The 15643-nt window shown below is 36.2% G+C and overlaps 2 protein-coding genes and 2 long non-coding RNA genes across 5 annotated transcripts; all 4 read left to right on the top strand.

The window, feature by feature from the left end:
- The first annotated feature begins 2970 nt into the window (after nucleotides 1-2970).
- LOC126789811 (uncharacterized) lies at nucleotides 2971-3670 on the top strand. Its single transcript, XR_007671624.1, has 3 exons — nucleotides 2971-3101; nucleotides 3278-3468; nucleotides 3571-3670. It is a non-coding gene; the product is annotated as an uncharacterized LOC126789811 (long non-coding RNA).
- An 88-nt stretch (nucleotides 3671-3758) lies between these two features.
- LOC126789812 (uncharacterized) lies at nucleotides 3759-4305 on the top strand. Its single transcript, XR_007671625.1, has 3 exons — nucleotides 3759-3884; nucleotides 4021-4099; nucleotides 4195-4305. It is a non-coding gene; the product is annotated as an uncharacterized LOC126789812 (long non-coding RNA).
- Nucleotides 4306-7957: 3652 nt separating this feature from the next.
- Nucleotides 7958-11204, top strand: LOC126789804 (uncharacterized). Its single transcript, XM_050515860.1, has 5 exons — nucleotides 7958-8095; nucleotides 9158-9242; nucleotides 10208-10312; nucleotides 10753-10854; nucleotides 11004-11204. Exons 1-5 carry the CDS (start codon nucleotides 7998-8000, stop codon nucleotides 11046-11048), a joined length of 435 nt encoding a protein of 144 aa, XP_050371817.1. The 5' UTR covers nucleotides 7958-7997; the 3' UTR covers nucleotides 11049-11204.
- A 1199-nt stretch (nucleotides 11205-12403) lies between these two features.
- LOC126789790 (probable alpha,alpha-trehalose-phosphate synthase [UDP-forming] 11) lies at nucleotides 12404-15376 on the top strand. 2 transcript variants are annotated; one of them, XM_050515842.1, is made up of 4 exons: nucleotides 12404-12528; nucleotides 12592-14433; nucleotides 14528-14801; nucleotides 15056-15376. In XM_050515842.1, the coding sequence occupies exons 1-4, from the start codon at nucleotides 12404-12406 to the stop codon at nucleotides 15374-15376; spliced, it is 2562 nt and encodes an 853-aa protein (XP_050371799.1). The 2 variants fall into 2 exon arrangements, with proteins under 2 accessions (XP_050371799.1, XP_050371798.1); XM_050515841.1 differs by having other exon boundaries at nucleotides 12404-14433.
- Nucleotides 15377-15643: the final 267 nt, after the last annotated feature.

Genomic DNA, 15643 nt, shown 5'->3' with positions numbered 1-15643 from the left:
TTAAAAATCCTTGGATTGGGAGCTTTGGTTTTGTTTTCGTTCATCGTCGTTAGAGTAAATCTGGGGAATGGTGTGTCGCGAATTGGTGGATCGATCTGGTAAGTTCTGGGTTTAATCGATGGGATTTACTTGGTTTTATGTTGATGGGTCTCGAATTCAGAACTTAGGATGGAATTGGAATCGATAGTGAATGGAGTTCTGTTTTTGTTTTCATGCTCATGGACGAGGGTTAGTACTTCCTACATCCGTAAGCTTTTGTTTTTATCTGAGAGTTCTTACATATTGATATGTTGTGACAAATATGGTAAACAACTACTGAAACCCTATGTGACATGCATTGCTGCGTTGCCTTATATATATGCTTGATCACTAAACTATTGTAATAATCTTGAGTTTTAAATAATATTGAATGGATTGCTCTCTAATGTTTTAGTTTCATGTATAATGTTTGAAGCAGTTAAAGAGCAGATTCACATGATCAAATATGATGCCGTTTAAGTCATGGAGACAATCCCATATGAACCATGTATCTTAAGATTACTTCTAAGCAAGTGCTAAAGATTTGTATGTTGATATTGTACTGCCATTATCTTAAGAACTGGCGTGTTAATAGCTGTCATTATTTAAAGAGTGTAGCTTTCACTTTGCCATTTTGGCTGTACCTCTTTATTTAGGTCATTTACGGGGATGAACATTTTTTTACCTCTGCTTTCGATTGAGATTAGTACCAGTTATTAATATATTTTAGTCTCTGGATTTTATTAGAAGTACGGTTTTTGATATTAGAGTTATTGTGGAACTTATTTGTAGTCGATCTTCTTTGTATTTTTTCTCATTGTTTCTGTTCCTATGCTTCACAAGTCCAAGACTTCACAATATAGTATTAAATACAGTTTACATTGATTAGTTTTGTTAATAGGTAATGAGACAATATTATTAAATTTATTATTTATGCACTATTTAGCATATTGTGTATATTAGAATTTAGATGATGTACCAAATAGCTCTTTAAATAGTTGGTTACAATTTTATTGGTACACTAGACTTAAAAGTAAAAATAGCAGCGCCAATTTTTTAGATCTCATGTTGTTTTTGTAGGTAACCTGCAGATTAAACAGAAGAATATATGAGTTTAAACTAGATGTTGAAATAAAGGCTTCTTGCATTGTTTCCTTCCTGATTTTGTTTTGTTCTGCAGCTATTCTATTTTTGAAACTGTTTCTAGATAGGTGTGGCGATAGTATATGGGTTTCTGTTATTTTGTTTCTCTGGGTCCATATAAATTTTTGAAATGGAAACTTCTAAATGATGAAGATTATATAAGTTTGGTGATGGTGGTCGAACTGGTGTAACAATGTTAAAAAGAATGTAACTGATTTGCATATTCTTTAGTGATGGAAATGTATGAGTATCATGGTTGTGATAGGAAAGTGTTAAATACATTGGAATGATCACACATAATGTTCAGCTGTTAATTTACTATATTAATGAGTTTAGAATCTAACTCAGGTCTCTTCAGGGACATTTGATAAAATTGGAACTTAACCAGGGTCTGATTGTATCTAGATTTGATTCATAGTGATAAGGAGACCCAGGATACAACATCATCATCGGCAACCAAAGAACGAATAAAAAGAAAAGAATGCCTGGATGTGAATCACTGCTTTGTCTTTATAATTAATGAGCTCATTCCCAGCAAATCTAAATGATCACATCCATCTAAAAGAATTCAGCACAGAGGATTACTCAGCCAATATAACTTGGTCTATGTGGCTGTTTTTACAAACCATCATTAGTAATCTTAATTTTCTGTAATTTGATTGACAATTTCCTTTTTAACTTACCGTTTCCTATTATAATGTTTTAGGTTCCAAATGTGAAGGCAAAGTTGAGGCTTACAGCTTTGCAGTGCTTCTTCAGCCACATGCTCTCAGCTTTTCTTGACAATTGCAATTGAAAGAACGCTTTAATCTTGAAAGATTGAATGGGACATTCATCTTCAAGCAGCGGTGTACACTGTAAGTCGTACAATCTGATAGACATTTATCTCACATGTCAGTTCATCGTTTTTGAGATATAATGTATGAACCCTCGATCTCCGGTGGATTTATATGTTTATTCTGATCACAATATTCAAATGATTTTTATCGAATGACTATTCATCTTTTGTATTTTAATGTAAATGACTATTCATCTATTGTATTTCCATGTCAATTAGGGGCAAGAAAGTTCTATGGAAAAATGGTGGTTTGGTTAGTCTTTGTATTTCAGATGCTTTAACCACATATCTGATAATTGTGAAAATTTAACGTTAAATTACCTTATACATAATCCTTACTAATATATATTTTTTTATGAGCACACGAAAACCTATCACTAACTTTCAAGAACCATGTTTTACTATTGTTATGGTTAAACGCGTGTGTTGCGTCAGCTTGCTCTGCTTACTACTATTTGCTTTCTTTCTCAGAATTTGTTAGGGTTCTACTATCACTAACTATGTCATCTGATTTTTTGTGTTCTGATATGATTATATCCAGTTCAATTGTTTATTGGTTCATTTTGAATGTAGAAAATTGTTTTGCCTTGATTTGGGTCTGATTCGATGTGCAACTTCTATTTTGGTGTCTTCATATGGTGTAGATAGTTTAGTTTCATTCTCAATTCACTGTTTGGACATGCTCTTGCTTGATGTTCTGATATTAGTTTTTGTAACTATCAAATTGAACCAAAAGTTGCAGTAGAGATGCCAAATAATTACCTAATGAAACTTATGTCATTTTGTTAGTCAAATACCAAATTATCTCACTTCTTAGAATTCATGAAATCTTTGTTTACCGGGTTTCTGTGCCTCCAATCTGAAATAATCATATGCCCGTGTGTTTGTTTCTATAATTACTTATATCTCCTTTTGGTTTGGTCTGACTACAAATTACTCTTTCCTTATTAGGTGTCTGGAATATGTTGATCACTTCACTAATCTCTATAAGACGATTGCAGTATGTTAACTGGATACAGGTTTGCGTGTCGTGAGTTTGGAGACCAAAATATTTGAAGCTGAATCCTTTGATGGAATACACTATCTGCTTATTGATGAGCAGGTAATATATATGTTTTTTACTGTTTGGTTTTCTAATTCATTTAACTTTAAATTAATAGCAAGTCTGAGATTTTATATACAGATATTCTATTCATATCATGAACATGACTTTCCACACGTGGCGAAGATGAAAGAGGGTTGTCTTTATAATATTTTTCGTGTTCATGTCAAGAGTAGTAGCAGTGGATACAAGGTCTCCAAGAAAGATTTGGAGATAGGGTGAAATGAAATGTATCTGATCACACTATTAAGAAAAGGTTGATGTCCGATTCCAAGATATGTGTGTCATTTTCTGCAATTCCAGCAAGTAGAAACCAATTTCAATGAGCAGCAGAATTTTGGATAAAGAAAAATAGTCATATTAGCAGGTTAGTAAACAATGATTACTTGGTGTTTCTTAATATCATCACGGTTTACTGAAGCTACAATGTAACTACTATTGATAATGAATTTCATATTTGTAATGCAAGATATGTATGGTTGCATTAAAGAGGTTGTACCAGGTCACACACTGTTTATAGCAGTAAGGTATGAACATGAATCAATATGTGAGACCTTCCTTGAAAACCATCGGTATGTGGTATATTCTTATCTATCTATGAATGAGTTTATACTAAATTTATTATACTTTGACTGGTTGATTTCTCTGACTGCCACTGGAGCGAAATCATCAAAATAACTCTTTGGTCAGATATTGCAAATAGTTTTGATATGAAGATTGTTGATGAGTTAGCATCACACACCTTTGCAATAGTTACAATTATGTGGGTGAAGATGTATAAAGGTATTTATTAGTACCACTAAATTTTGATTACATATGTAGCTACCTAATAAAATTAGGATAATTTCAATATCAATATGGAATAACGTATCGTTGTATCTATTTGAAAGTTGTGGTTTATGTTGTCTGTTTTATGTAGGAAAGCTTACACCAACTAGAACTAATCAACATGATCTTTAGCCCAGAGACACCTTAGCATGCCCCGACTATGAAGCAGAGTTAGTTTCTAACTGTTTAAAAACTAATTGGTCTATATCAATAATATATTTATTGATTCTTTTGATAGCCCCATTAATTTATATCTCTAATGCAGATTAAACAAACTAGGAGATTGAGCCAAGATTAATGGGTTACATGGTGGTGAAATAAGAGATGATACATGAAAGTCAATTATGGATCTGCGTACCTTGCATCAAGCTGAATACAAGGTTTGTTCTGAAAAATATACAAGGTTTAAAGGTTGTATATAAATGATGTGTGCATTATTATTTTTCTTTATATGGCATAATCGAATTGTACTTTGTCATGCAACCATTTTGAGGTCTCCTTGCCACAGTGGCTGGTGGAATAATGATTGTCCAGTTCAAAGACCTTCGACACAAATGAGGTCTAAAATAGGCTGCGATGGATTTGTCCAGTGCATGGAGATTGTGCATCTATTCCGGTGTATGTATATTGTAGCTTCAGAAAATATAGGAGTAAGTTACTTTAGACCATTATTTGCTACTTTTTCATTTAACTGCAACTGTTCCTAGATATGTGACCAAATTACTTTTGTTGGTATTGTGTGATTATAATGGGGGCAGGTACAGAGTTTTCACGATGATCCAAGATGAGAGAGAGACCAAATTACTGTCACTGATTGGAAAGCAGGCTGAAGATTTGTTCGGTCAGTCATGTTTAGATCTTACAAACAAGAGGGTTTATGCAAACCATTATAATCTACCTGATGAGATAAGTAATAGGATAGGGTTTATTCAGTAAAATCAAGTGTTTGGACAACCCAATGATCGCGATAGTATGAGAGTTTTGAGAAAGAAAGTTATCAAAAGATTGAAGGAATTCAACGAAGCAGCAAAAGTTTATGTTCATAGTGATCCTCACTATGAATCAATGTAAAATAAGTTGAAATGTTTATCACACTGCGAAAAACAAGTATATTGTATTTATGTAGTAACTGTATAACTCAACGATGTTTGATAGATAATGTAATCGTGTTTGTCTGTTATTCGGTGTTGTGATTGTTTTCATTTAGTAGAGGGGAGGTGGGTAAGGGAAGAGGCAAAGTGAGCATAGCAGCAGCTTTCTTAATAATTTGCAGATTTGTTTTTTGAATGAATTTCAAGTTCAGATTTTGGATAGTTTGACCAATGAAGTATTTTGTGAATTTTTTTGCAATGTAAGCTGCTAATTAAGCTTGATAGACTCAAGTACGATATTCAATGGAGAGTGATCACAACTAGTTAAGTCCGATAAACAAGGCATTTGTTTATGTAATGCAGACACTTCCACTTCAAGCAAATGTAAAAGTGCTCATGTTTTTCCTTTTATAAATCATTTTGCCTGATTACTCTTTGCCATAACTTAAACGTTAGTTGTACTCATGAGAAAAACGTCAAGAGAAAGTATGAAGAATCAATCTTATGTAGTTTTGCTTAACTGAAGCTCCTGCTTAACTACACGATTCTAGCACGACATCAAAAACAAGCCGACGCATAGCGCGGCCCTAACACTAGTGTATTACATTGTGCGTACAAGATTGTTCTTAATAGTAAATTGAAACCGTTCAACAATTGAAGAGCCATAGTCAACCTACAGATGTGCAGAATGTAAATGACTTGGTTAATGTTTATAGACGTAATTCCTTAATATTGTGAAGATTTGTACCACCGTGTTGCCACAAACAAAGACCCACTTCATGTTTTGGTTAGTATCACTATGGCTTCAGGCCTCTGTATTTTTGTTGTTTTGAACCTACTGTCTAGTATAGCGATGTAGCTACATGATCATGGGATAAGTGGATATATGGAGTCTGATTTAGCCCATCTTATAGTGTACAACTACAATCTATACTCTTATAACTTTTGTATATTTGTACCTTCATGTAATATGAAAATACTTGATTATTTCAATATATAAGTCCATTAAGTTTCTTTAAATTGATCTAGAATGATTTTTTTTCATTATGAATTACGTTTGGAATGGTTGCTGGGGATGACAATTATAATTGAGAGGCGCATCAATCTAGAAGCACCTGAAAAGGAAAAAATTGAATGTGCAGGCAACAACAAATCCTACAAATAGAAAAAAATACGAATCCCTTGGTCTAAATACATGTATGGATACAACTAATATACATAATACTTGAATTGGGCCCACTGTATGACAAAATCCATATTCTTGCCACACTCCATCATATATGTGGGTATTGGCCTCATTGCCATCCCTCAATTGAGCACAAATCTCATTATATCTGGCTGCATTGTAGTACAAACATGTGTGATGTACACCAATTTTGCCACAAAAGAAGAATGTGTGTGTTGCTCAATTTTGTTGTAGTGCCAACCTTTTTTCAAACTTCCAATAAAAAAGATAGCTAAGTACCAAATGGCTAGCTAATCTTATGCAATTGTTTGGGAGTGGTATTGATGATCTCCATTAGCACAAGGTTGAGATAAGGACGTAACGGGCGGCATGGTTACAACCTTGATCTTGCAGAGCTTAAATCTGATATAATGCCTTGCGCATGCAGGACTGCTTCAACACCATTTTCTCTAGATATGAAATACAAATCACCTTGCTTATAACAAAACCGGCTACATTGGTAACGTCACTATAGCCTGCAATATGGACGTACCATATAGATAATATCACCCTAATCCTGACATAGTTGAAGACGCGTGTGAGGTTCAAATCTCCTATATAAATCCGCCAAGACACTTGTACATGCATAAGCAGCAACTATGAAAGAAGTAAATTCATTCACTTGCAACATTCGTGAAAAGGATGAAGAGGATTCCTACCAACCTCCCAGTTCGCAAGGGAAACCCAGGTTCTGGTGGTTTGCTTCTATTTTCATATCCTACCTTATCCTCGAATTTGCTAATTACAAACTTACCATTTTGTGCAAAGAAGACCTCTTTCACAACTGTGTCGCATTCGGTCGATTCTGGCGAAGTGACCAAGAAGGACTAGATTGGATCCTTTCGGCTGGGATGGTCTTTGACCTAAAGCTTATTGCAGTGTTGAATATGATAACCTTTCTCATATCACTGGTCTTCACTCTGGTTCTCTTAGTTGATATGGCTTATACTGTACCCCAGCTTCAAATGGGTTTCAGAAGGTTGAAGAGGTTGCAGTTTAAGGTCAGAGAAAGTGACTGTGCACTTGCCATGTGTTTCTTAGTATTGTTCGCCATCGTCTTATTAGGAATCGTTTACATTACAGTTCGGATTATGTTCAAGGTAAACGAAGATGTCAATCAACTCTCAAGAGGGATAGCTGAATGCAACGTCATTCAACCTAGCTACATAAAGTAAAACAATTACTAAAATTTATATTTCGCATGTCATATCTTCATTTTCGTTTATTAACGTTATTTATTATTTATTCCGATCGATATATATATAACTAATTCTCGTGGACATGAGTGTTACAAAACAATAAGAATTTAACAAATGACAGAGTGTGGGTCATACACGTTTTAATAACTTTCAACTAATGTAAGTAAGAAACGAAAGTGTAAAAATAGGAGGCAAAACTTTGTCTTTCGCCTCTCAGGGTGCATTTGTTCTAATACGATTGTGCATAGTTATCAGACTATGTAATTACACATATGATTCTGCTAACTAAACATAAAAATAAAACCTATGATTGAAGCCTCCATACCGTTGCCTTGGCCGGAAAATGAGAAAAATGACGACGCCGTTGAGTCCAATATTAAAAGGTCTACGTGGATAGCGGGGGACCGGGGAAGTTAGCAACCAGAGAATAAAAAATAACATACAAAAAAATGCAAAAAGGACAGAAGTTATAAATTGATAACAGAAATTGGATTAGAGAGAAGAGAAGAGAAATTCAAAGGGGGGAAGTAGAAGTAGAAGTAGAAGGGTGAAGATGTCGTCCACAAGTTTGCTACCACCTATCAATGGAGGCCACCTTCTCTTTTCTCTCAATCACCGTCGTCTCTCTGCAACTCATATCACTCCCTTCAAGTAAGTGAAGTAACTCCAATTCTTCAGTTTTGTTCATGTCTGCTGCTGTCTTTCTGACCCAATTGTTGTTTAAGAGAATCAAAAATGTCAATTTAAGGATGAAACTCACTAACCCGCATCTCTATTTGCTCGGATAAGTCAACCTTTTTGTGGGTGTCTGTAATTTATCCACTTCCTGTTTGGTTGCTGAAACTTTGAAATCAAAACAAATCAGGAACTGAGAATATTTTTAGTAATGATATCATGTTCATGTGCGCTGATGAAATTATCCTGAGAAGAATCAAACATTAAATTTTTATCCACCTCTGGGGTAACATGGAGTAAACGGATGGAGAGAACAGTGCATTCATCCTTGCTCCTTATTCGTTTTCTTGATAATAATGGTAGTATTTTGTTATATTACATTTCAGGTGCCCCAAAGTGTACTTTTTATTTTATATTTGCAAGATTCTATCAAGAAAATGTGGAGTTCAGAGCTATTATGTAACAAAACAGTATAAGAGTTGATCGCATGTGAAAATGTTTCCGTTTGTTGTTGGTATGTGGTGATTTTATTACTATTGCATTAATCCGAGTGCTCTGAGTGTTTTACCGAGTTCATATCCTCTATAATATAATTATGAAGAATTCTCCTAGCGATCAAGTTTAGCCTTCTTTCTGTACTTTTGCTAATGAAAAGTGAAAACTAATAAAAAAAAAAGTTAGTCAATGCATCTGCATTTTTCAATGACTAACTTCCAATTTGACATGGTATTGATGGGTAAGCTAAGGTAAAATAAGTGATCCTGCAGAAGGTAAAATGACCTTCTGTAGATTCTGTCGTAAGATAAATGCCTGCTTGCAGAAGGTAAAATGACATCAGACTTGATAAATTGCAAGAATGAAATGGATATCTATAGTCACCAAGATCACGTTATTCATCATTGGTTTTGGATCTGACTTAGTACTCTTAGTTGGTGAAGTTATATTGGTTATCTCTTGCGTGATCCAGGATTTTATACTGCTAAGTTGCTAGTTTGTTTCTCTCTAACAAATATATTGAAACATTGCTTACTTTTCCAGGTGGGGGTTGAGAAAATATCAAGGTGGAAACATAGTTGCTTATGGAACTAATGGCCACGCCCTTCAAATGTTGCCCAATCCTAATGTATGCACCCAAGGATTCCACATTATAACACCAATGTATTTGGTTTCAATATGGTCAAAGATTTTTTAGGTATGTAGTTGTTAGTTTATCAATCAGAGTTGGGTATCTAGGCTGTAGATGTATATAAAAACTGCTTGTTTAATGTTACTTGATCATGATTGGGCCTCCATTGTGAAGTGCAGATCAAGCTGCATTCTTAGAAATGATTTAAGTACGAAGAAGAGTAAAGCTACAGTGTATAACTAGTTTAACAGTTTAACTTCAGGATGTCTTAGTTTATATATTATATCTTAAAATCTTCAAAAATAATAAATAATTTTTATATTAAATAGCTCTACTGCATTATAAGGCATCTCATTCAATTCCGAAAATGCTTAACGTAGTCAACCTACTTCAAAGTCTTGGAATTATATTGAACTGCACTAAGTTACTGATTTATCATCCTGTCATCCAAGGCATTGCTACTTCCATACTTCCCTATAATGTGATCCAGGATGTTCCATGCTTGTTAGAACAATCCATCATACATTAGCTGAGCGTCAGTATCAATTGCTGTTGACTGGTCTGAAGCTGATTCTAAAGATGTTTGAGTACTTTTTGACTCATTATATCAGGTTTTATTTTGCTAATCTGTCTCGAAAAGTAAGAGATGGCTGTGAGATCAGTGAAACATAGTGTTGCTTGTTGCTTACTAATTTCAGAGTTTTTTCCCCTAACTTTCTTGTTAAATTCAACTCCTTTAGAAGTCTCAAATGAGTTGGATCTTTGTTTTTTTTTTTTGTGTGTTTTTTTTATCCAATCCTCGATAACCTTTCTACATGATAAAATTGAAGTCAACTGGCGAATATCAGTTTATTTAATACATGTTTTCTTTTCATCTGTTGTTAGCACGGAGTTTATCAAAATAACCATTCTTTTTCTAATTCAGATTGGATATTTTTATCTCTATTATTTTTTTGGTATAGGCGTCTTCAAAAGGAAACAATGAGGTGATCATGGTTGATCCTTCGGAAGCCAAGCGATTGGCTGCCAAACAAATGGAACAGATTAAAGCAAAGGAGAACTTCAAGGTAAGGAAATGGATGATCTTAAACCTTCAAAGATTAGGAGTGTGAAACTCACTTGTCTGGGAAACTTCAGTACCAATATATTGACTATAAGGAATTATCATTAAGAATTGGAAATTATATTAATACCACTTTGTATTAATAAGTAAAGTGCATATGTACCACTTATAACATCAATCTTATCGATTTCTGTAGAAATAAGACTGGAATTGTTGCAAGGCTTTTATTATCTATTATCAAATTCTTACTGTTTTCCTTTTAGTGTCAAAATACACGATAATCTCTTCTATTTCATTTTTATTTACTTATTTTTCCCTCTCTTTTATTTTTTTATTTCTTTTTTTTTTTTATTCCCTTCCATCATTCCTTTTGGTGTCAGCTGATGTTGGTTTGCCATCTTGTATGTTACTAATATATTTCTACAATTAACGTTATTATCATAGAGAAAACGAAAAATAGAAGCAATTAATGGTGCATGGGCAATGATTGGACTTACAGCAGGCTTGGTTATCGAAGGCCAAACTGGAAAAAGCATCCTAGTTCAGGTTTGGTTACTTTCTTGATTTTCAGCGACTGTTCATGCACACAATGTTCCTTTCACATACTCAAGAAGTTTCTTGGTCGATAATTTATTCCCTTCCAGACCATATATACTACCTGTTAAGTTATTTTATTGCAAATGTTTTCTTTTCAGTTGTCCGATTACTGGAGTGCTATTGTCGACTTTTTCATGCTATAGAGAAATTTGGATGGTAGCTGAAAGCATTGCAGATTCTTTGTTGCATAATTCTTTACAAATGTACGTATATGATCTATTAATTACCTGTTGTATCTGCCAGCATACTTATACCTGCTATAATTCGTGATGGCAAGTTTTTTTATCTCGAACTTTACTGGATAATGATTTCTCTTTGTGGTTTTGTTCCACTTTCTGTTTACAAACTGCCGATAAACTGTGAAGAGGGGTTCAGGAGGAATGTGTGGAAGTGTTAGAGCTCGAATCAATGTGTAGATAGATGCTTTTCAATTGATTCTCTATGGGGTAGAGACCTGGTCGGCCTACGATTAGTGTTAAACATAAAGTCATAAACTGCAGAATGCTGATGAGGTCTATAGGTCCACCTCTTAGTGTTTTCATGTATCCCTCTCCGGTCTTTAATGATTGGCCTTAATTTTTCATTAGGTATCTGCCGTTAATTACCAGACTTGTTCAGGACTTCAGGAACACTGTTTAGTGCCACACTACAGTGGAGACGGGAATTTTATGGTCTGCAAAAGATTGATCTGGTCAATCTGGTGTTTATTCTGTGAACAAACCATTATTGGTGTTGGTGAAATTATAATTTAGAGGAGCAGGAGATAAAAGTTTCTGGTATCATAATTGTGAAGTTCCATAGCTTACTGGATACAGCGAAAGTGGAACCACATATGGAATGATATTTGGCAAAGATTCAATCCTCTAAAGTATAAACGGGTTGTCACTTATATTTGCCAAACAAAACGAAGAATTTATATTCATAAACCTAATTCCCTTATTTGGAAGTTTAATCCAACTTCTCTACTCAAAGCTGGATCAGGTCATTATAAATGCTATTTAACCTTAATTCAAAAAAAGACAACTTAATACTTGTTAATCCACAAAAAGAAAACAAAGGTTTATGCCAAAAAAAGAAAGAAAATAAAAGGTCAAAACACAAAAAAAAAAGTTTACAGTTTCAGTCAGCCCTCCATGATTCTCTTTCTGGTCGACCACATTCATCACGGTAAAGCATAATCCGGCCAGTGAAATGCGGACCGTCAAACATTCTTCAATTCATCATAAACTTCTTCTCTGTAATAATAATATTACTTTCGTTCTTATCCTGTTATTCATTAAGGATCAATCCTTAATATCTGATTTACTTCCGCCAAGAGAAAAAAAAAACACAGAGAGGTCATCAAAGTCTTTCAATTCCATAACTTCAAGATTCATCTTCCTTTGCAGTACTCACCTATAAAGACTACACCTTCTCACCCAAATCGTCCGCCACCATTGTTTTCGTCTCAAAGTTTTTCAATCCTTATAAAGATTTCTCTCTGTTTTGTTGTTTGAGTATGCTCTCAAGATCATGCTTTGATTTGTTGAATTTGGACCCCATTGTCGATTTCCGGGCTGTTAGTCGGATCCCAAGAGTCATGAAATCCCCCGAGTTTATCTCCGATTTCGAAAACGCCGACCACCGCGGCTCCGGCGGGTCATTCTCCTCCTCCGACAACAACGACAACGACAATGGTTCCTCTGTAACACAAGAACAAGGAAGAAGAATCATTGTCTCCAACCACCTGCCTATACGTGCTTTTCGAGACAAAGATACGAATAAGTGGAGTTTCGAATACGACCACGACAGTTTGGTCCTCCAACTCAAAGACGGCGGCGGGTTCGCCGCGGACGTCGAGGTTCTTTACGTCGGCTGCTTAAACGGCGCCGAGATCGACCCCTGCGATCAAGACGGTGTCGCATTGGTCCTCCTGCATGAGTTTCACTGCGTCCCCTGTTTTCTCCCGACGGAAACACTCAACAAATTCTATCATGGCTTCTGTAAACACTATCTATGGCCTCTGTTTCACTACATGCTTCCCATGACGCCCAGCCACGGCGCACGGTTCGACCGTGCACTCTGGCAGGCCTACGTCTCAGCCAACAAGGCCTTTGCTGACAGAATCATGGAGGTTCTGAACCCCGATGTGGACTATGTTTGGATCCATGACTATCATCTTATGGTGTTGCCAACTTTCTTGAGGAAAAGGTACTATCGTGTCAAGCTTGGTTTCTTTCTGCATAGTCCTTTTCCTTCGTCGGAGATTTACCGGACGATTCCGGTCCGGGAGGAGATTCTGAGGGCGTTGCTGAATTGTGATCTTATAGGGTTCCATATATTTGACTATGCTAGGCACTTTTTGTCTTGCTGTAGTAGAATGCTGGGTCTTCATTATGAGTTTAAGAGAGGGTACATGGGATTGGAGTACTATGGTAGAATAGTGAGTATTAAGATGATGCCTGTGGGGATTCATATGGGTCAGCTGCAAAGGGTTTTGGCGCTTGATGATACTGCTGAGAAAGTGAAGATGTTGAAGGAGAAGTACGAGGGGAAGGTTGTGATTTTGGGAGTGGATGACTTAGACTTGTTTAAGGGGATTAGTTTGAAGTTTCTGGCAATGAAGCAGCTTTTGGAGGAGCATCAGAGGTTGAGGGGGAAGGTTGTTTTGGTGCAGATAACAAACCCCGCACGAAGCGGAGGCAAGGATGTGCAGGAAGTTCTGAATGAGACAAGTACTATTGCAAAAGAGATCAATGAGAAGTATGGCCAGCCCGAATACCAGCCTGTTGCAATGATCAATGGACCTTTGTCAACGCAAGATAAAGCTGCATATTACACTATTTCAGAGTGTTGTTTGATTAACGCTGTGAGGGATGGGATGAATTTGGTGCCTTACAGGTATACTGTTTGTAGGCAGGGGAGCTCTGTTTTGGACAAGGTATTGGCAACTAGTGATGAGGCAGCAGACGCAAAAAAGAGTGTGATCATTGTCTCTGAATTTATTGGATGTTCACCGTCTCTTAGCGGCGCAATACGCGTCAATCCTTGGAACATTGATGCTGTCTCTGATGCCATGAATTCGGCCATCACAATGTCGGAGGAAGAAAAGCACTTTCGCCATGACAAGCATTACAAGTATATCAGTTCTCATGATGTTGGTTATTGGGCTCGGAGTTTTGATCAAGATCTTGTGAGAGCTTGCAGAGAGCATTACACTAGGAGATGCTGGGGCATTGGTTTAGGTTTGGGATTCAGAGTTGTAGCTTTAGGGTTCAACTTCAGGAAGCTTTCTGTGGATCACATTGCTCATGCTTACAGAAATACAAGTAGCCGGCTCATCTTATTAGACTATGATGGCACCATGACACCTCAGGCTTCAGTCGACAAAGCTCCAAGCAGTGAAGTTATTTCGGTCTTGAATCGCTTATGCAGTGATCCTAAAAACTTTGTTTTCATTGTGAGTGGCCGAGGGAAGGATTCTCTCAGCAAGTGGTTTTCTCAATGTGAGAAACTGGGTTTATCAGCAGAGCATGGTTACTTCACTAGGTTGAATTATGTGCTATTTTAGCGTTCAATTGGGGAACATAATTTTTTGTCGCATTCACTGTTCTTTCTTAATTTGTATGTTCTTGATTTGTAGGTGGAGTAAAGATTCTGCTTGGGAGACTTGCTCCTTGACAATGGATTACAGCTGGAAGAAGATTGTGCTGCCTATTATGGAGTCATACACAGAAGCAACTGATGGTTCTTTTATAGAGGAGAAAGACAGTGCACTGGTTTGGCATCATCAAGATGCCGATCCTCATTTCGGCTCTTCCCAGGCTAAAGAGCTGCTTGATCACCTGGAGAGTGTTCTTGTCAATGAGCCGGTTGTAGTTAAAAGAGGCCAACACATCGTGGAAGTGAAACCACTGGTATGCATTTGCAGCATTACTAAATGCCATGATATCACCAATAGTTTAGAAAGGAGGAAACAATACATGTTTTATGGAAATTGTTCATAAAATGTCACTTGGCTTTAAATTAAAATGTTTTGAAATACTTATGGTGCCATATAAAGTAAGCATATCAAAATCCACGCAATACAATGATGCCAATTGTCATACAAATCAGTTTCCTCTTTCCTGCAGGAATTCTGCATGGTAACATTTCGTCTCTGTAATTTCAGGGTGTGAGCAAAGGTATAGTTGTGGAGGAGCTCATCGCCACTATGCGAAATAAGGTGAGGTCACCAGATTTCTTGCTATGCATAGGGGACGATCGCTCGGATGAAGATATGTTTAAGAGTATCATGTATCCCGAATCAAGTCCATCCATGCCAGCCATTGCAGAAGTGTTTGCTTGCACTGTTGGTCAAAAACCAAGTATGGCAAAATACTATCTGGATGATACAGTTGATGTTATCAAGTTGCTAGAAGGCCTCGCTTCAGCATCAGCACAACTGAAGTCTCGACCGCAACATGAGGAATCATTTGAGGTGTTCATTTGAAAGTGAGTACTAGCAAATTACTAAGCTAATGTTTGTGTTTGCGTCAGGATTTAGGTATGAAAGAGAGCTAACAACACATTGAACTTTTGTACAAATGATATCTCTTTTACAGATCCATCTTAGAACTCTATTCTTTGAATCTTTTAGATATGTTCCTTTGACAGAATGTACAAGTTTCGGGTGAATTCAGTCTATACTATTCGCAAGACTTTATAGAGGAAAAGTATATTATACTGCCTTAATCAACCTATACACACTAATATCCTA

The sequence above is a fragment of the Argentina anserina genome, chromosome 4, assembly GCF_933775445.1.
Source record: "Argentina anserina chromosome 4, drPotAnse1.1, whole genome shotgun sequence".
In the NCBI taxonomy this organism is placed as follows: Eukaryota; Viridiplantae; Streptophyta; class Magnoliopsida; order Rosales; family Rosaceae; genus Argentina; species Argentina anserina.
The sequence above is the reverse complement of the archived record's forward strand: the minus strand, read 5'-3'. Positions and strand labels throughout refer to the sequence as shown.